Below are 25,125 nucleotides of genomic sequence, written 5' to 3'. Positions count from 1 at the left end.
CAGCCAAACCCAGGCAGGACGGTAAGCCTGACTACAAACACGAATATTCCGTCCGGCACTGGCTCCGAGCCCACGAAGGGTCTGTGTCCAAATTTCCCCTTTTTATAAAGACATCCTTGCACTGGGTCAGGAGCCCACTCTACTCTACTGTGATCTCATCCTAACTAATCACACCTGCAACAATCCTACTTCCCAGCAAGGTCACGGTCTCAGGTTCCAGGGACTAGGACTTGAGCCTCTGAATTTGGGGAGGATATAACTCAACCTATGCTAGAAGATGTGGGTCTAACTATTGGCTTTCAGCCCAGAGCTGAACCAGAAAGGCTCTACACCCGGGGCGCCTGGGTGGCTCAGTCGGTTAAGCGTCCAGCTTCGGCTCAGGTCGTGATCTCATAGTTGGTGAGTTCAAGCCCCACATCGGGCTCCATGCTGGCAGCTCGGAGCCTGGAGCCTCTTCGGATTCCATGTCTCCCTCTCTCTCTGCCCCTCCCCTGCTTGCTCTCTCTCTCTCTCTCTCTCTCTCTCTCTCAAAAATAAACCAACATTAAAACAATTAAAAAAAGAAAAAGAAAGGCTCCAAACCCTCATTTTTTCTAGGTGGGAAGGGACTTCCCAAAGGCCCATGGGTGAGCCAAGCATGAACCTAGGTGTCCTCAAGTGGATTATTCACAATTCCCAGACTCTCCAGGCCACCAGGTGCACCAGAGGGGGCTCCACCAGCACAGGGCTACAGAGATTGGCTCAGGAGCTCTGGGGCTGGGATGGGGTATAGGTATCTGAGGCCTCAGTGAGTCTGGAGGGGGCCCCAGAGCTAGGTCATGGGCGAGGATGATGATTCCAGACCCTGCCACATGCAGCCGAACTGAAAGGTCATGGGGGGGACCCTCCCCCACCCTACACCGTGAGGCAGGTCCTGAGAGCCCTTCCGCCCGCCCCCCACCTTCCTGCCTGGACCACCTCTGGAGGATAGCACAGAAAGAATGGGGGAAGGGGGAGGCCGGGCGAGACAAGGCCTCTCCCAGAGGCCTCCCTGGCCAAAGCCAAACCGAAGCCCCAGAGGGTGGGCTCCAGAGAGAAAGAGTGAGCCCAGGCCCACTTGGCCAGCCGGGTGTGACGGCCTCCCAGCCAGCCTCCCTGCCTCCTCTCCCGTCCGCCGGCCACAGGGCAGAGTGCTCAGCCTCTTCCAACATTCTATTTCCCATCGACTGAGACAAACCCAAGGCCCACCCTATCAGCCGTCTGCTCCCAGACCCTGCCCCCTGCCACTGCCCCCCTGGTTACTGCCCAGCTTCAGCATCCCGTGCCTCGGAGAGGCCTTTGCCCACCAGCCCACCCCATGCCCGGGGGTCAGGCCCTCACGTGCCACCCTGTTTCCCCCCAACGCCCCTCAGCGTGATGTATAACCATAAGCTCCCTACCTGTCCACTTGACTGATTCTGTCTCCCGCTACAGGCTATCTACATTCTCCAGGGCAGGGTCACACCTGTTTTGCCGGCCGCCATATCTATGGCACATAGCAGGTGCTCAGTAAATAGCTGGTGACAAGCGTCTGCAAGGCAGCAAAGCTGGGAGAGCGACTAGCGGGTCTCAGCCCCTCCTCCCGGCCTGATGGCCTCCAGCTCCGCTCGGGGAAGCCCAAACCCCCTTACGTCTGGAGAGGGCCCTGGCCCTCGCAAGAGGACTTGGGCTCAGGCTCACCCACGGCATTTTGGGAAGTCCCTTCCCACCTGGAAAATGAGGGCGTGGAGTCCAGTGGTCCCCAGTGGCCTTTCTGGTTCTGACAAAGCACCAGACTCTAACCCTGGGCTGAAAGCCAACGGTTAGACCCCAGGCCCCTGTTATGGGTGTTATGTCCCCCGCAAATTCGTAAATTCACGTCCTAAACCCCAGGACTTCAGAATGTGACCTTATTTAGAAGTAGGGGTGTCGTGGATATAACTGATTAAGATGAGGTCACACTGGAGTAAGGTGGGCCCCTAATCCAATAGGACACAGGGGAGGCAGCCATGGGAGGGCAGGTCCTGTGGCCAGAAGCCAAGAAAGCAACCGGAAGCTGGGACAGGGACCTGGAACAGACCCTTCCCTCCCGGCCCTCGGAAGGAGTCGACCCTGCCAGCACACTGGTCTTGGACTTCTGGCCCCCAGAGCAGGAGGTGGTACAGTTTGTGGTGTCTCATTACGGTGGCCCCAGTGATCTCACCCCCCCCACCTCCTCCCACCCCCATGCCCAAACTGGTAAGTCAGGAACCAGGAGGCAAAGGGCCAAGGGCAGCCCCTAGTGGGGACCCGGGCGGCCAGGGCAGGGCAGGGCTCGTGGGATTCAGCAGGAGCCACAGGGTACAGGTCCCCTTGGAACCCCCCGTTTAGATCTCCAAAAATCAGAGTCCACGTTTACACTCTCACACATGCAACGTCTGTCGGTAAGAGGGATTTTTTTCCCTCCCTCTTCCCCCTTTAATTAAAAACTATAAATGCCTTATCAAAAGCTAATTAAAAATACCAACACAGTGCCAAGTGGCAAAAAAATAGCTCAGTGCAAATATCCGTTTATATCCTTGCAACAGGCAGTGATGACGCAGCAATTAGAGGCTCTCTCAGGAGGGAGGGGAGGGAGGAGGAGAGAGGGAGGGGGAGAGAGAGAAGAGGAGGAGGAGAGGGGAGGGGGAGGGAAGAGAAGAGGGAGGGAGGGGAGGGGAGGAGAGAGGAAAGGGGAGGAGAGAGGGGAGGGAAGGGAGAGGAAGGGGAAGAGAGAGAGAGGAAGAGGGAGGGAGGGGAGAGGAGGAGGGGGAGAGGTCTATGACTGCTGAGCTTCAGACCCATCAGCCCTCTCTGGGCGCCCTGGGGGTGGCTGCCCTCCCACCCCCAGCACATATCTTGGAACCGGGAGCCGAACGAGCCACAAGGGCACAGGGGCCACGACCTTCCGTGTGGCTGTACACAACCCACACCCCCTCCCGGACTCCCAGGATCTGCAGTTCTAGAGGCTTGTCGGGAGAATTCAGGTGATGCGCACAAATCAAACACTCCTCCCGTTCCTGGTGCACAGCAGCTCAGACCTGTTAGCCTTGCCCTCCAGACACCATCTGTGCCATCCGTGGCTTGATAACGTGATAGGCGTTCAAATGCTTGACTCCATTTAAGCACTCCCCGTGCCAGGCCCTAGGCTTCGCCTTCGCCGGGTTGTTTAACCCGCCGGGACCCGTGCACAGCGGGTACAGACATAGGCCCATTTCACAGACGAGGAGACCCAGGTGCAAAGAGAAGCCGATCGCCAGCGGACACAGCCATCGACAGGGCAGTGAGGGGACCCCAGACCCCAGAGTCTTTGTGACCCAGAGTCCCTGCTCTTCCCAGAGCCTCCTGCTAACGGGGTGAGCTGCCTGCACGGTAGTGAGCGACCTATTCCCGCAGGGACCCCCGTGGAATCTCTAACTACCCCCAGACTCCCCGATTTGTGTCTGAGCTGCCTCCTTGGCCTGCCTCCCGCGGCCGCTCGCAGGCAGTGCCCAGGGCCGCCCCCCACTGCCCCCAGCACCGCCATCCTCACCACTGGCCCGAGGGTAGGCGGCGACGGTCCCATCCTGCAAACCAGCGAACAGGTGGAAGGGGCTATGCCGCAGGCAGAGCACAGGCTGCAGGCCTGGGCTCCTGCAGGTCGCCAGGCACTGAGTACCCGTGTCCACGCTGCCGTAAACCAGGATGCTGTGGGGAGAGGCCTGAGTGACTCACGGAGCCCCCCCCCCCCCACCGCCCCGCAGGCCCTCCCGCGGAGAGGGGTCTGGGGGCTCCCCAGCTCAGCCAGGCCTCCCTGCCATGGCAACAGGCCATTGTCCCACTCTTTGGGAGCCTGCACTTGGCCGTGGGTGGTTCTTTGGAGGACGGCACGCTCCCCACCCCTGGTGCCAGGGAGAGCTAGGTGGGAATCTCGAGAGGCGGCATGATCGAGGTGCCGAGAAGACTGTTTTCAGGGGGCACCTGGGTGGCTCAGTCGGTTGAGCGTCCGACTTTGGCTCAGGTCGTGATCTTACGGCTCGTGAGTTCGAGCCCCGCGTCGGGCTCTGTACTGACAGCTCAAGAGCCTGGAGCCTGCTTCCGATTCTGTGTCTCCCTCTCTCTCTGCCCCTCCCCCACTCACACCCTGTCTCTCTCTCTCTCTCTCTCTCTCTCTCTCTCTCTTTTTCAAAAATAAATAAACATTTTAAAAAATTTAAAAAAGAAAAAAAAAAGTGTTTTCAGGACCCCACAGACCCAAGTGGGAATCCAGACATGCCGCCTTCCAGCGGACTGACCCCAGGCTGTTGTGCCTGAGTTTCCCCCATGAAATGGGGCAATGATGCCGGCTTCACGGCCAAAAAGGCAACGAGGCCGTGACACGCGCCTCCTCCCCAGGCCCCTCACCTGCCATCCTGGAGCCCGAGGCAGATGGTCGGATGCACTGCAGCTGAGGGCTCAGCGGCCACGTGGCCCTCGTCTCCGCTCTCCCCCTCCTCCGGCTCGGGAATGTACTCCATGCAGAGCACAGGGGCTGCCAGCGGGAAGGACTTGACCGTGCGCGGCGAGGGCCGGTTCAAGGAGAAGATCTCAACCTGGCCCCCTGCACCTTCCTGCCCGCCCCCGACCTGTGGCAGAGACCCGGAGAGGCCGTCAGGCACAATCGCCAGAGCAGGGACAGAGCTGGGCCCCCGCCCTCCCAGCGACATGCTCCAAACTTCAACTGAGGTTAGGCATCGGGAGGAGCATTCCACCCCCCTCCTGCCCCCACACGTCCTGCTGTCACTGGAGGTCATGCTTCCCCAGTTGCCATAGCAACAAGTTAGTCCAAACGAAATCAGTTAAGGAGCTAAGGTAGACTAAACACCAAGTCAGCTCTATTTCCCCATCTTTAGGGTGAATTTCAACCAACAAATAGTGAACATACATGTGCTCCTTCAAAATGTTCTTCTCTGTCTTGTTTACCATTCTACTTCTGTGTCACGCACAGTAGGCACTTAATACACACTTGCTGAATGGATGGACAGATGAATAAACGGATGGAAGCAAGGGATAGAAAAGTGGGTAGATAGATGAGCAGATGGATGGATAACTGTATGGATGAGTGGGTGGATGGATGGATGATTACACAGATAAGTGGATGGATAGATGGGTGGATGAGTATATGGCTGGCTGGCTGGTTGGATAGTTAGATGGTTGGTTGGATGGATGGATGGACGGACGGATGGAGGGACGATTGGCTGGATGGTTGGATGGCTGGATGGTTGGCTGCATGGTTGGTTAGATGGATGGATGGATGGATGGATGGATGGATGGATGGTTGGTTGGATGGTTGGATGGTTGGATGGTTGGATGGATGGTTGGATGATTGGTTGGATGGTTGGATGGCTGGCTGGCTGGCTGGATGGATGGATGGATGGAAGGAAGGATGGAAAGATGGATGGATGGATGGATGGATGGATGGATGGATGGATGGTTGGATGTTGGTTGGATGGTTGGATGGTTGGATGGATGGTTGGATGATTGGTTGGATGGTTGGATGGCTGGCTGGCTGGCTGGATGGATGGATGGATGGATGGAAGGAAGGATGGAAAGATGGATGGATGGATGGATGGATGGATGGATGGATGGACGGATGGCTGGATGGTTGGATGAATATACCACATGCCAGAAACTGGGGAAACAGTGAGAAACAAATCACCCTCAGAGGACACTTGGGTTGGACTCTCAAGAGTGAGCCAGTGTTCCTGCCTGAGTGCCTAGATACAGGAATAAGCAGGAACTGGAAAGTGGCCAAAGGGGTGAGGAGGTGAAACCCCAGGCAGCCTATGGGAGAGCACAGGCTGCATCACAAGGAGCGTAAGGGGACCTATTTGAATTGAGAGAGGCTTTGCCAGGAATCCCAGGGGAAAAGAGGTGGGTGGGGATCTCTGCCAGAGATGAGCAATGTCCAGCCCTGCTTCCTGACCCCCAGGGTAAAAGACCCTGACACCCAGGTACTCGGCACAGCTTTGTTCGTTTCCTTCGTGGCACATGGCCATTTGCAACAGCCACACTCACTTCTTCGTCACTTGGTTTTCTGTCGTCCCTGGTGAAGTCGTATGTGCCAACTCTGAGCACGCAGCCCAGCACAGAGGTTCCCAGGAAGACCCTCCTGGCTGAAGATGGACCTAACGGGGGCCAGCAGGCAGGCAGCACCCTCCAGCACCCCCTTCCCGGTGCCACCCTCCCTGCTTCTGTCCTGAGGCCAGAATCCCTGGCTGGGTTCAGGAGTGACTTACCCAGAGGTAGCCCTGTGGAAGGGACGTGCTCACCGCCGAGAAACCCAGCAGGGGACAGCTGACAGGACTGTGGACCAGGGCCCCAAGCTGTGAAGACACACAAGGCACACACATCTGGCAGCAGAATCTCTGTCTGAACCACCACCTGTGGGGTTGTTAAGCCTGCAGATTCCCGGGCCCCATCAGGCCCCAAATGTGAATCCCTGAGGGGGATGGGGCCGGGAAAGCCCCATGGGATCTCCAGGCAGTTCCTATCCACTCACGTTTGACCAGCGCTCTTCTAGAACCTTCTGGCTAGGAGGCGCCCGAATGATGCTCTGGGCCAGCCATGGATTTCTCAGACTAAGCAACGTCCAGATAAGATTTGATGGAAACCACTGATGCCCGCCACCCTCCAATTTCACAGATGGGGAACTGAGGCCCACAGAGGACACATGATTGCCCTAGGCCACGAGAAGATGAGTGCCAGGGCCCGGCCTGCACCAGCCGCCCTCCTAGGTCTTCCTGAATCCTTCCAGAAAAGCACAGTGGAGGAGGGAAGGGGTGCTAGACATCTGGTACCGCCCCACTCAACGTCAGAACCCCTGTGCAGACGAGCTAGACCCAGCCAGTCCGTCTGTCCGGCCAGGGCAGCAGGGTGAGGAGATGGCCTGGCCCTGTGGTGGACGCTGCTGGAACCCGGGGCCAGCGGGAGGGGAAGGAGGCCAAGAAGGGACAGTTCAAGGGTCCCCACCTGCAACGCGGCCACCACGGGACCTTTGCTGGGCAAGTGCTGCCCTCTGCTGGTGGTGAAGGCCCCGGCCCGCCCCGGCCCTGTTGGGATGTTCGAACAAGATGTCCCACGGTTAAAGGTGAGGAAGCCCAAAGAGGTCGCCTCATCCAGTCCCCTCATTCAGAAGTCAGCACACTGAAGCTCAGGGGTGGGCATGGGAGGCACATGACTGGCTCAAGGTCACATAGCACGTTAGCAGCAGAGTCAGGGCTGGAATTCAGAGTTCCAGCTCCCTGCCCAATGCCCTTCCCGCTCTGGTTAATTCTACCCAGAGGCCAGGCCGCCCTACTGGAGGCCTGGGCAGTCGCCAGCTCCCACCTCTGCACAGCTGGGAGCTCTAGAGGCTTCCCTTGCCCCGGCCCCCGGGGCCCCGGGCCCCCTCAGGCCCCTGCTCCCCAGTCGTTTTGCTTCCTGGTAGGCCACACCCAGCTGAGGCCGCCCAGCACCCCCCTGCCAGGCTGCTGCTCCCGTCCTCACAGACGGGCACGGGGCAACCACAGCCCAGGCTCAGACGTTTCCATGGCAACTCCAGGGGGCCCGGAAGTCAGCCAAATAGAGTCCAGGTCCAAAGTGATGGCAAAAACTCAAACGGCTCGTTGGACGGACAAGGCCCCGGACCCAGAAGTCCCACCTGTGCCAAGAAGCCAGCTCTCCCAAACCACGGTGCCCCGCGCAGCACAGCAGAGAGCGGCTCGGGGCTGGGGAAGGAGACGGGCCGTGGAGGCAGCCAGCCTGGGCTCTGGTCCCAGCTCAGCCGCTACCAGCTGGTGACCCCACAGGCCAGTTCGTCACGCTCACGGAGGCCCTGACATCTCATCAGGATGGTCGTGGGGACTGGAGAGGCAGACAAAAAAGCAGCGGCCGCTGCTGCTTACCAACAACCTCCTGTGCATCACCTTACCTCACAGGCAGGCCCAGGCCAGGAGGGGAGGGCTGGGGCAGGGCTGGGAGGCAGGGGAGTCCTGGCTAACGATGGCCAGGACAGAGGCTCTCGGCCAGCACGCTGAGGCCTAAGCGAGCCTGGAACAGACCCTCTGCAGGTCGGGGCCGCAGCCCCGGCCCCCCTGAGAGGCTACATCCTAGAGCACCTCAGTGCAGGGGGGCACCCCCACCCCTCTCCCCAAGCCCCTGCCCCCAGGTAAGGCTGCAGCTAACGGTGGGGACACCTTTGCACTGAACCCTCCAGGGAGAGGCCCCCGGCCTGGATGGGTGCCGCCGGGGTGACCCCGCGGCCGTGACGCCTTCGGAAACCCTCCAGAACGGACACCCGTGGGGCCCTAAATGTGCTTGGATCTTTGCTTCCATCTCTTGAGCTCTGCACACACTCCCCGTGACAGGCCTGCCAGTGCTCGGCGTGAAGCACGCTGCCGGCCAAGGTGGCATTCCCAGCATCACTCGGCTGGAGCTCAGGCCCAGGGACGGCTGTGCCCCAATGATGTCCCCTCGAGGAAGGTCTTGGTGTGGCCCAGCCTGGGCCCCAGCCACCCGTCGGCACTGAGAGGAGAAACGCTCCTTCCTTCAGCCCCCATGTCCCTGCTCCTTTGACGGGGAGAACCCCACGCACGCCCTCATCCAGCTGGCAGGACATAGCACGGACCTCGTCCACGCTGGGAGGGGGCTGGGGCCAGCGAGCATTTTCCCGGAAGGCAGACTGAGTCCTGGGCTCCCAGGAGGCCAGCCACAGAGCCCGAATCCTGGAGAGAGGCGGCGGGCCAGGAGGCCCAGACAGCGGCCAATAGGCTCACATCTGTTGCCACGCGGGTTGGACAAGGCCCTGGCGCTCCGGGCCCCTAATTCATCTGGCCGCCTGCACAGAGCTGATGGGGCGCATCTGCCCGGTCCGGGGTGGGAGGCAGGTGCAGGCGGAGCGGGAGTGGTGTCTCGGGACCCAGCAGATGGGCACATGCAGATTCTGGTATGTCCCTCAGGAGCTCCACAGGCTCGCCGCCCCCGGAGATTCACTGGGGGTTCTCTTTGCTCCCGCAGGGGGCTCTTCAGGAGGTGGCAGGTGGGGGGCTTGGAGGGGGCTAAGGATGCTCCCCGGCCTACACACCCCCAGGCCCTGAGGGCTCCACATAAGGAGTATGAGGCGGATGATGGCTCCCCAGACAGGTGGGGGTTTCTTTCAGGGGGGCCCTGGGAGCTGCAGCTTGTCTCAGACTTTACTACCCATGAATAGCCTGAGCCCTGGCAGTTGGGGAAAGGGGAAGGGGGGTTGGAAGTCACCCCAGATCAGCCTTCTCCGGAGTCCTAGGACCAGATGAGCCACGGGCAGGGTGGACCCTGAACAGCCTGCCCTTCTACCCCACCCCTGCCTGGCCCGAAAGGTATGTGAGAACGCCCGCCATGCTGGGAAAGAGCTCACAAGACTCGGCAGGGCCTCCCCATGAATCAATAAATAATCAATCAATCAATAAAGGCCTACAAAGGCCGACTTCCCCAAGCCGTATAGAAATGAACAGCGTCTGTCCTTCCCCCCCCCGCCCCCCGCCAGAAATGTTTGGTGGGGGGACCGACGCCAGGGAGAACATCAGCCAAGGCCGTGAGAGGCAAGAAAAGCAGGATGGGGCACGAGTCAAGAGAACTCGCCTTGCCCGGTGGGCGTGGGCAAGCCCTGCCTCTGAGGGCAGCTGGGGGGACCAGAGTTAGCCGTGGAGAAGTGCCTCGAACAGAGCCGGGCACAGATGCCTCGCGAAAGGGCTTGCCACCATATTGTCGCTGCCGCTGTCCCGGCCGCTGCCCCCCCAGCAGCGCTGGGAAGCTCACCCGTCTCTCTCACTGCGCCCCTAAATCAGGCTGTGGCACGGGGAACACACCCCCATCTCCCGACACCACTTGCGGGTACACAAGCCCAAGACCCGTCACGTCCCTCCTGCCCCCGCGGCCGCCCTCTAAACCCTCATCAGATCAGCCAGCCCTATGCCGGCACACTCCCCAAATGTGTCCCCGTGTCCCCTGCCCACTGCCCCCTCTGGGACCAGGACAAGACGGGGGAGAGTGGGGCCGACACACTCCCACGTCGAAGGGAATATTATATATAACACAGTTTGGGGCAATAAAAATTAATGCCAAAAAACCCACGGTGAACAATCAGTGAGCCTGAAATAAAGACAGCAACGGTCTCTGCCCTGGCACGACTGTGCCTCACCCTAATCCCCGCCTGTCACTCACCCAATAAATGCAGCCAAGCCAAGGTCACAATTTGCTGATTTGACTTTGTAAGTATTACCTTGAGAATTAGGATCAGGTGAATTCTCGCTCCCCTTGCCCTAGTCCGGCCCTACCTCCACCTGTACCATGTCCTGCCACAGCTTGGCGGGACACCCCCCCCCCACCCCCGCCGGCCGCCAAGGTCCATATCGGTCTGTCTCTTGCCCCCTTCAGGAGCCACAGTTCACAACAGCCAGAGGAACCAGACGATCTTTCCAAAATGTACATCAGATCGTGCCGCTCCCCTGTGTGGAGCCATCCTTGGGGTTTCACTGTCCTGAGAACGAAAACCAAACCTGACGAGCCAGGGAAGCTGGCTGGCCCACTGTGCCCACATCAGACTTCATCGCCAGCCTCTCTGCCCGGCTCCCCGAGCTGCAGCTGCCCAGACTGTTCCTCTGGGCTGCCCTGTCTGTTTGGCATATCCTTCCCCTGGGCCCTCAAGGGACTGCAGCCTGCTTGCCATTCAGGTCTCAGTTTAAAAGCCACCTCCTCCATGAGACCCTCCCTGCCCCCTCGTCATGGGGCCCCACCTCTGTATCCATCACAGCTGACTTATTTCCTCTATAACACACATCACTCTTCTGCGTTTCCCTGTGTTAGCCGGGGAGCCGCTGTCTGTCTCCAGGTTAAAAGCCACAGGAGGGTGGGGCCCTTGTATGTGTTGGTCACCACCATATACCCAGCGTCCAGCACAGGGCCTGGCACACAGCAGGTGCTCAAAAATTATGTACAGAACAGACAAAAGAATGAATGAGTGAATGAATGAACGGACATCTCAAGGGCATGTATGCTTCGTGCCCCAGTCTACACCCCAACGAGCTTGTCTCTTGGGGCTTATGTATCTGGGCCTAGGTCCCAAGCCTGCTCCCGCCCCCCAAAGCTCACATGACCCCCTCACCCAGGGAAGAGGACGGGCAGGGATCACTCCAGATGGCCAGGACATCGGGGACGGAAGCCAGTGGAGCAAGCGTCCCGGTGGTTAAGAACACGGGGGCTGGAATCAGGCAAAGCGAGGTTCCAATTCCTGGACCCATCACTACTGGCTGTGTTTTTAGAAACTCACGCCGCCTATCTGTGCCTTAGTTTCCTAACCCATGAAACTAATCTAGAAACATCTATGCATGGGGATCTTATTAAAACAAGAGAGTGGAGGCAAAGCGGGGGCGGGGGGCGGAATACAGTAGGTGCTTGACAAATGGAGGCGTGGCGGCTGCAGCCAGAGACCAGCTCCCGGCTGGCGGCCTCATAAAGGGTCCAACCCACGGTCTGGCAGAGCCCCTTGGGCATATTCCGGCCTATCTTCCTAGCTGGAGTCGCACCATCAACTGATGAGATCACTGCTATTCGTTAGCTCAAAACCATGGAATTTTTCCATTCACTTGACCCACAGAAGGCGTCTATCCTCTTTGGTGGGAAAGCGGGCTCCTAGAGCAACAAAAGGTCTTGACCGACTCCGTCAGCGAGAGGTGGGGAAGCCGGGACTGCAGCCGGGCCCTCTCCAGCGGTGGGCACATCCTGGAAACTCTGGTTCCCCCAGGAGCCACCTTCGTGGTGGGCTCGGCGAGATCCGTTCCACACTCACCTGCAGGCTGAGGCCCCGGGGGGAGAAGGCAGGAATGCAGCAGGCCAGGATGGGGCACCAGAACGGGGCTCTGCTTTTCTTGTCCTCGTCCGGACACAGCCAGCCCGGCTGGTTCTCCTCCCCTACAGCAAGAGGAAGGAGGTGGGTCAAGCCGGTCAGAGCCCCGCAAAGCCCAGGGGGCCGCCCCCAGCCCCACGCCGGCCCAGCCAAGAGGAAAGGTGACCTCACTCCATGGTCATGGCTGTGGGTCCCGAGCAGCGAGTCGGGGAACCTAAGGCTTGGGTCCTGGAGACGAGAAAGGGTTTCAAAAAGCATGTGACGCTGAGCACAGTCCCCAGGCCCTGCTGCCTTCACTGAGAGCTTCCGGACATGCTTCTAGAGGTGGGAGATGGCCCCCCAAACAGGCTGAAAGATGATGCAGCCATGCCGCTCTCCACCTGACTCTGAGGATGACGGTCAAGAGGATGACTCCCTCCTGCTTCCTTTGAGACCTACCCTGAGTCCCGGGTGGTCATCTGCCTCCAAGTCCCCAGGCCAGCTGGACACTGAGGCCCCGACCCTGGACTCACATCCGGACACCACTGCACTCACATCTGCCAAACTACACCCTGCCACGTCTCCTCCCCATGGGTCAGGGCTCCCTCACACGGCACCACCTCCAAGAAGTCCTCCCTGACCACCCTGCCTACGATGGGCCCCTCTCTCGGAAACCGGTTCTAAAGACCACATCTTATTTCCCGCATCGCCTCACCTCAATCTAAAATCATTTTGTCTGTTTCCTGGTTTATGGTCTGCCTCCTTAGGTCTCTGGAATGTGACCTCGAGGCAGCAAGACCTGGTCTGTCTTGTTTGCCACGGTCTCCCTGGCACCCAGCGTGCTGGAATGCTCCGCGAGCACGGACGGATGGGGTGAATGAAAAGCGGGGGCGGTGGGGGGGGGGGCGTGAGCGAGCAGGTGGAACTCTCCCTGCACAGGAGCCCAGCCTTCTTTGCACCCCACGTGGGGACAGCAGGGGCACGGTGCTACAGACACGTTCCCAGGCCTCGCTTTCACAACAATCGAGCACAATCAGGATCACGATGTTCGCTTTAAGGGCAACGACGCCGAGACCGACCCTTGGGGATTAGGTAACGGGCTAGGTCACGTGCATGGCCTGGTGGCAGAGTCCAGGTGGGGACCTGGGTCTGTCCGACACAAATGCCATCTCCCAGCAACCAGCCCCCCGCTGAGGCCCGTGGGTATCACCGACCCTGGACAGCCAGCAGGTACCTCTGCCCTGGAGAGGGAGAGCCAGAGGCACAGGACAGGGTGCCCCAGGGGACAGGGGCCACTGAATGCAATGCCAGCAGGCTGAGCTTCGGGCCTGGGAGGAGAGGTCTTCCGCAGAAGGGTTGTGACGGCGGCCATCCCCACCCACGAGTCCACTCAGTGGCAAGGAGGAAGCTGGAACCCGGGCCCACCCTGGACCGGCCAAGCAAGGGTCAGCTCAGCCCCACAGGGCCCACCAGCCAGACGGGCTTCCCGTGCTCACTACTGTCCCCTACAGTTGTTCCCGCCCACGACAGCCAGAGCCATCCCACTGAACTTCCACTGGACCTTGCCATTCCCGCATCCATCGAGTCCCATCCACTTGGAGTAAAATCCAGCCCTTCCAGAACTGTGAGGACACTCCTTCCCTCCCAGCCTCCTCCCTCGGTCACAGGCTCCACTGCCCTAGGCTCTCCTCAGCAACTTAGGCCCAGGATGTTCCCTCCACCTGGAAAGCTGTCCTCTGCCCTCCAGGCCTGGCTCCTCCCCTCCTATCACCTTCTGGGAGCAGCCCTAAGTGACCATCACCGTCCCCTGCCCCTCCATCACCTGCCATCTCAGCCCCTGGTCTGTCGTGGCCCTTAACACAGTTTCTGGCGCTTTTACTGACTTGCCTCTTTTTTCCTCTGTGTGCATAAATGTGTGTGCATGCGTGCATGCACGTGTGTGTGTGCATGCGTGTGTGCACAAGTCTGTGTGCATGTGTGTGTACCTCCATAAGTGTGGGGGTGTGTGCGTGTGTGCATGCGTGTGTACCTACATAAGTGTGTGCGCGGGAGTGTGTGTGGGAGTGTGTGTGTGCATGCGTGTGTGTGCATGAGTGTGTGCACAAGTCTGTGTGCATGCGTGTATACCTCCGTAGGTGTGGGTGTGCGTGCATGTGTGAATGTACCTACATAAGTGTGTGTGCGGAAGTGTGTATAGGAGTGTGTGTGTGCATGAGTGTGTATGCGCGGGAGTGTGTGTGCGGGAGCATGTGCATGAGTGTGTGTGGGAGTGTGTGTGTGCACGAGTGTGTGCACAAGTCTGTGTGCATGCGTGTGTACCTGCGTAAGTGTAGGTGTGGGTGTGCGTGCGCGTGTGCATGCACATGTGTGCGTGGGTGTGTACCTACATAAGTGTGTGTGAGTGGGTGTGCGTGCATGAGTGTATGCGTGTTTGTGCACATGTGTGCCCACGGGCTCCCCAACTACGCCTGTGTTCTGTGTGAGGTATGTCAGTCGTACCTCAATAAAGTGGCTTTTAAAAATGCCACCGCCACCACAGAAAGGTGGCGTCTCCATGTGGGTCACGGCGAGAGCAGCTGGGACGAGGTGGCAGGTGACGATGCTCATCCAAGACATCCGTAAATGTCAGGCATCACCACGTGCACAACCTGCTTCGCCAGAGGCGCCAGCCCTCCGCCCCACTGGCTCCTGGAGGCAGAGTCCAACGAAGCCGGATCCCGTCACTAGGGAGACGAGGCCACCACAGAAAGGCCAACTACGGCACGGCCCAGGCACCCTCACAACAGTGCCAACGTGCACCACACGGCACGGATTACAAGGCTCTGCCCCGCATGAGGCTTCGTTTCGTCCTTAGGGCCGCCGGGACTGGTCGGTGATTGCGTCCCCCTCCTACCCCAGAGGGGACCGGAGGCCAGGAGGAGAAGCCCAACGCGGGGCCCAGGAGGCAGGGGACCGACCGGTGGGGGCACCCTGCCTGGGCCCGCAGCACGGGGTGTGACAGCCCAGACAGCCCGCCCTGCGGGGCAGCCGCCTCCGCCTCGGCAGGGGACATCACCACACGGCGTCCTGGACAAGCCCCCGGCCGGCGACAAACGAAGATAGATGGGACTCGAGTCCGCCCTGCTCTCAGGGAGCTTACGGTCACGCAGCCCCCCGCCCAGGCCCCATGAGAGCCCTGCAGGCCGCTCAAACCGACCGCCCCCCACCCCCCCGGAGCTCCAGCTCCTTCCGGGAGCCCAGCCTGTGAACATCAACCCTTCCCCCCACGCCCACGGCCCACCGAGTCCCGGCAATTTATTATTATATATTTTTTTAATGATCTGACCTTCTCCTTCCAGATGGTGCCTTCCCTGCCTGCGATCGCGAACGTTAAAAGAAAATGGAGTTGTTGCTCCCCATCTGCCACTGCCATTGTTCCTGTCACAAAACCAGAGCGGCTGAGACCAAATTAGAAGGCTGTTGCGGTCGAAAATTGAGAGCCCGCTCGGGATAAGTGACATTAAGAACTGGCAGCATCGGCAAGGCCTCGAGTTCCAACTGACATTAAGTGGGGGCTTATTTAGAGCCCAGCTCTGTTTGTCGGCACCCACCGAACACGAGAGCACCCCAGGGCGCAGCGGGGGCGGGGGGGAGCTCCGGGGCTGGAGGCCACGTCCCTTTCCACTCCCCCCACCTCACAACCTCACCCGCGGCCGGAGGCCGACTCTGCCAGGAAGCCCCTGGCAGATCCCCCAGCTACCTCCAGCTCGCTGTGCGACACAGAGCAGACACTTAACCTCTCTGAGTCTGTGGCCTCATCTGGAGGACGGGGGAAATGCCTCCAGCCATTCAGTGTCATCGTGAGCGCTGGGAAGAAAGGATTTGATGCCTGGCATGTGCCAGGCCCGCAGGAAATGAAGCGCACGGAGATCACCGTCCCCGAGGGAGGAGTCTACGGGTAGGTATGCTCGAGGGCGGCCACCCCGCCTCCACCATGCTGAGCCCCCGGCCCCGCCCTGCTTCTCTACCCCAACCTGCCCCCAAAGCCTTCCTGCACTCACTCCCAGCGCTGTGCCTATCCTGCCACCACTAGCCCCAGGGGGACAGGCCGGACCACCCTTCTCTACTTTCCAAATCCGAGGCTGCCCTCGAGGCCCTCTCATGCCCCCGGTGCCAGGGAGATGCCGCTGGCCGCAGTCACGGACGTGGGGGGCCGGTGGGACCTCGGCACCCCTCTTTTCCCAATACGCCCCATCGTGGAGACGGAGAGACACTGGTGCCCCGAGAGGCCAGGTGAATGGCCGTGGTCGGCCAGCTGGGCTAATACCCCTCCAGAGGGCAGACCCGAGGGCTGGGGCAGGTCCCGGCGCCCGCCTCTGCACTGGTTGAGGGTTAGTGGAGATGAGAGTTCAGCACGCGGCCTGGGCCACGCTCAGGATCCTTCACTGGCTCGCAGTCAGGTGGAACAGAGGCCGGGTAGAAACCAGATCGGGATGCTGTCCAGCTCTCACTGCCACGAGGAACAGCCGCCCGTCCCATCCAGAGTTTAAGTTCCACGCACCTGGCCCTGGTGTTCCGGAAATGCGGCCCGTTCTTCCACCTGCCTGCTTCTCTCCCCGTCACTCATCAGCTCTGGTCACCACAGGACCTTTGCACTTGCTCTTCTGAAGCCTAGACTGCTTCGGCTTCGGATGCCACCTCCTCAGAGGCCCTCCCTGATGGCAGCCCTGGCCCCCAGGCTCGGTGACCGTCATGCCGCCCAGCTGTGTCCCCTAAGCAGCACCGTCTCCCCCTGTTGATTTGCCCCTCGTGTAATATCTGTCTGCCCCTCATAAATTATAAGTTCTATCCGTGAGGACGAGGGCTGGAAAATTAACCAAGTCAGACACAGCGAGGAGTGGGGGCCCAGGCCGTGCCTTCGAGGATGTACCCTGAGAACCTGGCGGCAGCCGGCATCCTGCCCAGCCCGGGTCCTCTGGGAAGGGGAGAATAAGGACTGTGGTAGGAGAGGCCCCAGGGGTCCGTGGGGTGGAAAAGCCAGGAATACAGCACTTGGAGGGCTTCAGGTGAGGGGACATGGGAAGGTGGAACCAGAAGCCCTCAGCCACGCCTCTCCCTCCTCTGGGGGAAAGAGGTCCCAGCTCTTTTCTGGAGGCTTCATGAATAGGAAACTAATTGGCAGAGGGTGGGAAGGTGTCCCACCCCCGTTCTGTGCTGAATCGTATGCGACCTCAGCCCGGTCACTTCCCCGTCTAGGCGACGCAGGTGCCCCCCGTCCTCAGAGTTTCTTCCACGTGCCAGGTGCTGGCCTCCCTGAATATGCACAAGAGCCCCGTGAGGGCACTGGCTTTATCCCCCCTTTCTGGTGGAGACAGGCCTCTGAAGGCTCAATCATCAGCCCAGGATCGCAGAGCTGGTAAAGGGACAGAACTGGGAAATGAAAGCCAGGCAGTCCGGATCCATTTCACAAGGACCGAAGATCCCAAAATGTAAGCGGGGACAGGACCACGGGAGCTCTAGTCCAAGTTACCAGGAGGGAGCCTGCCTTTCCCCAGAGCGCACGGCACAGTGGGGGCCCCACTGGGATGTGAAACGGGTCCCCAGATGCCCCGGGCACCCTGGCCTTTCCTCCCAAGGGGCAGAACTGACCCCCCCCCCCGCCCACGCTGAATCCCAGGCGCCCCCATTCCGGACCTCTCCTTTCTCAACGTGGTAGTCAGGAAAAGAGGAAGACAGGGGGGAAAAAATTAAAGGAATCACATCCTTTGTGAACAAATGTTTTTAACGTATTCTATTACTAACAGGCTCGTATTATCCCCCACCCCACCCAACCAGGCACTGCAGATTAAAAAAAAAAAAAAAACTGGCAAAATAAAAGGAACAAATTATTCAAGCCCCAGGGGAACCCAGGCTTTCAAATAAGATTTCAAATGACTCTCCTTCCATTAAAACTTTTGCTGCAGTGAAACCGCGTGGAGATAAAGCGGCTGAGCGTCACAGGCAGCCGAGAAAGGAGAGGCTCACCCCGTTCAGCCCGTCTCCCTCCAACGCCAAAGCCCAAGCCCCACTCAGCAAAGCAGCAGGAGGCTGACCCGCCTTTAGAGCAGGTGTAAAATCGGCTCAGGCGCGCCCGAGACCAAAGTGCTCCCAAAGTGCTCCGCGGGCCTGCGGGGGAGTCACGTCAGCCTTCCTGGGGCGAGCGTTCCCACAGCGGGGCTGGCTGTGCTTGAAATCCTCTCTCCTCCCTCCGCAGCCCTCCTGGTCACCCAGAAACATCCAGCGGAGGCCTGTGCCGCATCAGCAACAGATCCAAGAAGGGACTGGCTCCCCCAGAGCAACCATCTCCTCCATTCCCTCCCGCCTCCACATGCCCTCTGGGCCCAGCAAGCAGAGTGATCCACTCAAGTGGAACCCAGTTCAGGGGGCTGTCCAGCTCTCACTGCCACGAGGAACAGCCGCCCGTTCCATCCAGAGTTTAAGTTCCACGCACCTGGCCCTGGTGTTCCGGAAATACGGCCCGTTCTTCCACCTGCCTGCTTCTCTCCCCATCACTCATCAGCTCTGGTCACCACAGGACCTTTGCACTTGCTCTTCTGAAGCCTAGACTGCTTCGGCTTCGGATGCCACCTCCTCAGAGGCCCTCCCTGACGGCAGCCCTGGCCCCCAGGCTTGGTGAGCGTCATGCCGCCCAGCTGTGTCCCCTAAACAGCACCGCCTCCCCCTGTTGATTTGCTCCTCGTGTAATATCTGTCTGCCCCTCATAAATTATAGTTTCCTTGACAGCAGAGATCTTTCAGTTTTCATCACCGCTCTTTCCCCCCAGGCCTAAACTCACAGTAAAGCCTCACTCAATATCTTTGAATTGATGAAAGCCAGTGACAAAGGTCCTAACCTCTTCCCAGAAATGTTTCAAAGCCTAGAAAAAGATCACTAGAAACGACAACCAACAATGAAAAAGCAAACAACAACAAAAATGTCCCTGCTACCGGCCGGAGGCAGCAAATAGGAATGCTAGTGCGTCACAGGATATGGCAGTGCTGAATGACAAGGACCCAGGCCTTTTGTCAATTCAAAACGAGGACAAAGAAAGTAATGACAACTTAACAGATGTGTTTTGCAGACAGAAACTCTCCAACGTGGGAAGGCAGAGAGACAACGGTCCAGACTGGGCTCTGGGGGCCGAGGGCCCAGGGTCTGAACCCCAGCTCGGCCCCCTCCTTCTAGGTGAGCTCGGGCAAGTCAATGGCCCTCTCTGGGCCTCAGAACCCTCTCCGCTAAAAGGGGGATCACGACAGACCTGCCTCCTAGGGTCATCGTCAGTGTGAAATGAAAGAGATGTGTGTAAAATGCGCAGAAAAATGCCCCAGAGGAAACGCTGTCCACACATGTCTGGTATTTACCTACGTGGTTAGATCACAAGGAGGTCCCGCTTGAGAATCAGTTTAATCTCACCCGCACCGTGTGGCGTTTCTCTTTTGGTAGCAGCTTTACTGAGACAGAAGGGGGTGACCACGAAACCGCCCTTCTCTCGCGTTGACGTCACTGGTTTCTAGCACGTTCAGAGTGGAGCGACCATCACCACTACCTACTTCTAGAACACTTTCGTCACCCCCCCTCCACCAAAAGAAACCCCCTCAGCAGCCACGCTCCAACCGCCCTCCCCCAGGTCATTTATGTGGTGAACTGCCATCACTTGATAGATGGGGAAACTGAGGCTCAGAGAGGAGCAGTGGCTTGTCCAGGGTTACGAGGCAAAGCCTCAGCGCTCAGAACTGGCTCCGGTATTTCTCCACCGCACGACCTCCTTCCAACTCAGAAGCCCCCCGCCCCCACGTGCACGCGTGCGCGCGCGCGCGCGCGCACACACACACACACACACACACACACACACACACACACACCCAGGCCTCCCGGCTCCGCATTCCTGTCTCCTGGGCCCTCTCCCCGGGCCTTTACTCACGGAGTCCAATCTTGGCCAGGTGCAACCTGTTGACCCAGGAGATCTTGCTCAGGGGGTTAGGGGTGATGAAGACCACCATGAAGCTGATGGGGCGGCCAGATCTGCGGCAAGAGGGTGACGAGCGTGAGCGAGTGTCCACAGCGAGCACCCAGCTCTTCCCTCGACCACGCGCACTCACAGTGGCAATGACTCTGCTCGGAGCACCGAAGGGTGGCCAGAAAGGCTGGCAGCCGGCAAAGCCGAGGTCTCCTGGGGGAGGGGTCCCTCCACCCACCGTGGCCCCAGAAGGGAGGTCCCTCCCCAAAGCGATCAGGCCGCGTTCCGCAGCCCAGCCTCCAGCACCTGCCCTGCCCGGGCTCCCCGGTCAGCTCTCCACGGGCCTGTCAGACACACGAGCACGTCCGACCGGGAGCCCGTGCAGGCAGGAAAGGGCCCTCTCGGACTCCCAGGACCGGGCACAGTGTGGGTATCCAGCAGACATCTGTGGAATGGACGCACGAGTGAATGAAGCCGGGAATGAATGAGGTTGTGCCCAGGCTTGGGCAGCTAGGGGCCGCTGTTGTCACAACACTGTCCCCTCACCTTGGAGCAGCGCCCTCAGAGTCCTCTGGGGCAGGCTCTCCGCCAGGAGCCATCCCGGGAGGCAGGCAAGGCTAGTGTCACCAACTCCGCACAGAGAAAGGGGTGCGGGGGCAGGAAGGGGCTGCGAGAGGCCACTCAGCAGGGGCGTGGCAGATTGGGATTACGGCTCAGGGCCCTGCCTCTCTGCCCCTGAGACCCTAGCCTGGAGCCTCGTCTCCTGGGCTCCTGGGCTGGTGGCCCTCTCTCGAATGACAGTGCTCCCTCTCCATGCAGCCAGTGTGCTTGGAACCCTCTGTCCCCCACCGTCCCCTCATCCTCGAGGTCAAACGCAGGCCGTGGACCCCTCATTGTGCCAGCCCAGGCTTCAGAGCCAGAGCCCGTCGGAGCCTGGCTCGACCGCCTACTCTGTGGCCACGGGGCGATCCGACAGCTCTTTGGGCCTCGCCACCCTCATCTGCAAAATGGGGCTCAGATACCTTTCCTCACCTCTGCTATATCTGTCATCAATTCCACAAACATCAGCAGAGGGTCTAGGGAGCCCCAGCGCCTGTGTGGGCATCCGGGGGGAGGCCGGAGACCCAGCCTCGGTCCAAGAGGAGACCCAGGGCCCGGTCCCGGGACTCTGCACAGTCTGAAGTGAGTGACAAGGTCACCGCACAAACAGAGCCAACCGACAGCAGAGGGTCTGAGTCCTCAGTCTCCTAGCAGAGGACGGGCCCAAGTATGAATCCGTCATTCATTCGTTTGTTCATGCATTCATTCCACAAGGAGCACCCACTCCGCGCCAAGTGCCGTGCTGGGCAGGGCCCACATTGTGCACACACCCGTCACCCGTCACCCGTCACCACCCTGATGAGCAGATCGGCTCCAGGTGCCGCCTCTCGGGAGCACCCCCCTTTCCGCGCTGTCCACTCCCCATCTCACTTGTCAGGTTTTCCAGGAAGCAGGAGCCTGAGACGGCACTTGTTGGCCGAGTGGATCTCCTCCTCCTTCACCCGCATTAGCCTCTGCAGGGCCAGGCACCAGTCTTGAGCCACGGTCATGTTCAGGTTCTAGGGTTGAGGAGGCCAGTGAGGTCACCACACAGCCGGCCGGCTCCCCAAAAGCCACACAGGACCCTCGGCACTCAGGGTGCCCAGAGGGACAGGAGCCGGGAGGTCCGAGAGCTCGACAGGGGCCACCCGCTCAGCCACAGCGGGTGACCGGCTCCCCGCTGCAGACCCCGAGTAAGCTCCCCCAGCCCGGGGCTCAGACCCCACCTGGCACCCCTCCTTTGAGAGGGACACAACCCCCCAGCCGGCTTCTTCTCCAGCCCGGGCTGAGGTCCAGGAAGGGGCTGCAAGATGGACTAGTCATCGTGCAGAGAAGAAAAACGTCACCACGCAGCCAGCCCCCACTCAATCCGAATCAGAACCTCTGCCCAAAGCAGAGGCCGCACACCAGACCTCCAGGGAGCCATGGGGAGCTTTGGCCGCTCATGCTGCCTGTGGGAATTCAGAAGCCAGGAGCATGCCTGGGGCCTGGGCTAAGACAGGAGCCCTCTCCCACTTTGCCTGCTGAGTCTGGGCGCTGCCCGGAGCCCAACGAAGCCGGGCCAGTGCTGTGTACCTGGTAGGTGCCGTGCAGCGTGCTGATGAGGAAGGTTATCTGCTCTACGACAGCCAGGTCCTTCTGCAGATCCTGCAGCTCCTGGAAGAGGCGCGGGGGGCCGAAATACACCTTATCTGGACGGAGAAGAGACCCAACTCAACTTCAGGGGTGGAGAAGGTGCCAACAAGGACCCAAGCGTCCACTCACCGCACAGGAGAAGACCTGTCGCGCCGGAGATATGGCGCTAGAGACACAGAAGGAAGCATTACCAGGCTCTTGCCCCGGTGGAGTCCCTAGTCTACTAGGGGGACAGATGTCATCACAGGTGGTTTAGCACCTAGGGTCCGGGCCACACTCAAAGGGTCACAGGAGGCCAGAAGATCGAGACCCAACTGTGCCTGCAAGCGGTGAGGAACCTTCACGGGGCTGGGGATGTAATGGGCACGGCCAGAAAGGAGAACGGCACGTACAAAGGCACTGTGGCTGGAGGAAACCCAGAAAGGGCAAGTTGTTCAAAGATGTGCCGGGGACCTACTGGGTCCCAGATTCTCTTGCAGGTGTCGGTGACGTAGCTGCAAAGCAGACAGATAGGGTCCCTGCTCTCGTGGAGCTTATGAACCAAGTGACGGGGGACAGGGGCAGCAGCCAATTAACAGCAATTAAGAACGATGATGGAAGGCACTAGGGAGAAAGACATCAGGGCGCTGGGACGGTGAGGGTGTCCAGACCTCTGGTGATCACACACACGTGGTAAGTACTGGGGCCACGTGGGGAAATCCTTGAATGCGGAGACAGGGAATGTGGGCTGTAGCCTCTAGGCCACGGTTCCTCAAGCTGAGGTCTTATGGAATCCCAGGGGAGGGCTTATCTGGGGGTTTAGATGACTATCTAGAAAACAGACGCACATCCATGGGGCGCCTGGGTGGCTCCGTCGGTTAAGCGGCCGACTTCGGCTCAGGTCATGATCTCGCGGTCCGTGAGTTCGAGACCCACGTCGGGCTCTATGCGGACAGCTCAGAGCCTGGAGCCTGTTTCAGATTCTGTGTCTCCCTCTCTCTCTGCCCCTCCCCGTTCATGCTCTGTCTCTCTCTGTCTCAAAAATAAATAAACGTTAAAAAAATTTTAAAAAAAAAAGAAAGAAAGAAAACAGATGCACATCCATGGGGCGCCTGGGTGGCTCAGTCGGTTAAGCGCCCGGCTCTTGCTTTCGGCCCAGGTCACGATCTCACGGTTCGCGGGTTCGAGCCCCACATCAGGCTCTGCGCTGACAGCATGGGGCCTGCTCGCTCGCTCTCTCTCTCCCACTCTCTCTCAAAATCAATAAATAAACACATTTTTTAAAAATTAAAAAAAAAAAAAAAAAAAAGACCAGATGCACATCCTGAGTCACTCGGATACCGTGACTTTCAAAACGCATTTTGCTGCGTGGGGTCAGGGCTCCTGTGGACTCTGGTAGTGAGTGGTCAGGCAGGGACAGAGCAGAAGCGAGGTGTGCAGGGGAGGGAGGTAACACACTCACGCCAAAAGAGAGGCAAGAACAGACTCGCCAGCGGCCTGGGCGGGTGAGCCGGTGGGGAGTGCGGGTCACCGTCTACGTGCCCTGGGGTGCGTGCAGGTGTGGACAAACCCAAAAGAACCTGGCCCAGAAGAGGGCCACGCCCACGGCGTGAGCGATTTGGTTCCAGCAAAACAACATCATCCATCACGTTCACGCTGTTAATTTGAATTTCATTGTTTTGAGGCTTCATTTTTATTCCATTTGTGATTTCGTTTTGGCTTTATGGTTGTTCAAGGGACATATGAGCATAAGGAGCTTATTAGAGCTAGCCTTATATGTGCACCTATTTGAATAGCAACGTAATAAAAAAAAATCAGTCGAGGCTGATGAGGCTTCAGCAAGAATTCTTTTTTTTTCCCCCTCTTTCAGGGAGTCTGGCCGTGGATGACTCTAGTTTGAGAAATGTGGCCACGGACAAGTCACGAAGCGGGGGCCCCAGAGCAGTAGAGGTAAGGCGGAGTCAAGCTGGGGTAAAGGCACCTCAGAGGAAGACAAATGGGGCCGATGAGCCCCTCGCCGGGGGCTTCTGTGAACCGCAAAACAGCCTTCCTGCTCACAAAACCCAGGGGAAGAGGCACAAATCTGGGAGCAGGCGCGACTCTGCAGCCCAGCCCTCCTAGGGCAAGAGCGCATGATGCAATCGCTCCCTCAAAGTTTCCAGAATTGCTGGCAGTCCAGTGAGGCCACCTCCGGGGTCAGGCACGGGACAGAGTCGGGCCGAGCAGCCTCCTGCCTGTGGAAGGTGCCTCAGGCACAGCTCCTCTCTGCCAGCCCTGCAGCAAGGCCCCCTTCACTCATTCGACAAACATGCCTTAACCCCCATCGCACACCAGGCTCTGGGGCGAGGGCTGCAGCAGAACCGTCACTAGTGATGGTGACCATAAAACCGGGCCCCGAGAGGGGCGCCTGGGCGGCTCAGTCGGCTCTGGTCATCATCTCACAGTTTGTGAGTTCGAGCCCCGCGTCAGGCTCTGTGCTGACAGCTCGGAGCCTGGAGCCCGCTTCGGACTCTGTCTCCCTCTCTCTCTGTTCCTCCCCACTCGCTCTCTCTCTCTCTCTCAAAAACAAATAAACATTTTAAAAAATTTAAAAAAAAAAATTAACAGGCCCTGGGAGCAGGGGACAAGGGGACCTGCCCATCCAAGGGAATCAGAAAAGGCTTCTCTGCAGAGGTGCTATCTGAGCTAAGAGGAGGAAGGGCAGACTAGGCCAAAATACAACGGCAGAAGATTCTGCAGGCAGAGCCTGGGAGAAGGCCCTGTGGCCGGAGGGGTCTCTGCCCCTCAGGAACCCAGAGGCCCGGTGTGGCTGGCCCAGGGAGGGCGGGGTGGACAGGCGCCCAAAGGAGGGGTGCACGGAGCCCGCGAGGACCTGGGACTTTACCCTGAGAGCAATGACAAGCCATGGGTGGGTTGGGAGCAGAGGGGGACACACACAGATCGGATCTGCATCGCAAGAGCCAGCTCCGGGGGTGGGTGGAGGACGGACAGGAAGGGCACAGAGGTGCAGGGAGGGACGGAAGCCACCATGGAGACGGCTGGGGGCGCGGGGCTGGGAGGCTGCCGGCCACACTCTGCGTTC

General features: G+C 59.4%; 1 protein-coding gene across 1 annotated transcript in view; it reads right to left on the bottom strand.

The window, feature by feature from the left end:
- ARHGEF10L (Rho guanine nucleotide exchange factor 10 like) overlaps positions 1 to 25,125 on the bottom strand; it is a 142,638-nt gene that overhangs the window by 33,774 nt on the left and 83,739 nt on the right. The window contains 7 exon segments of the mRNA XM_043573887.1: positions 3,548 to 3,702; positions 4,399 to 4,619; positions 6,273 to 6,359; positions 11,840 to 11,961; positions 19,815 to 19,915; positions 21,321 to 21,448; positions 22,005 to 22,120. Coding sequence (XP_043429822.1) covers positions 3,548 to 3,702; positions 4,399 to 4,619; positions 6,273 to 6,359; positions 11,840 to 11,961; positions 19,815 to 19,915; positions 21,321 to 21,448; positions 22,005 to 22,120 — 930 coding nt within the window.

Source organism: Prionailurus bengalensis, chromosome C1 (assembly GCF_016509475.1).
Source record: "Prionailurus bengalensis isolate Pbe53 chromosome C1, Fcat_Pben_1.1_paternal_pri, whole genome shotgun sequence".
Classification (NCBI taxonomy): Eukaryota; Metazoa; Chordata; class Mammalia; order Carnivora; family Felidae; genus Prionailurus; species Prionailurus bengalensis.
Note: the sequence above shows the minus strand (reverse complement) of the source record. Positions and strands in the feature narration are given on the sequence as shown.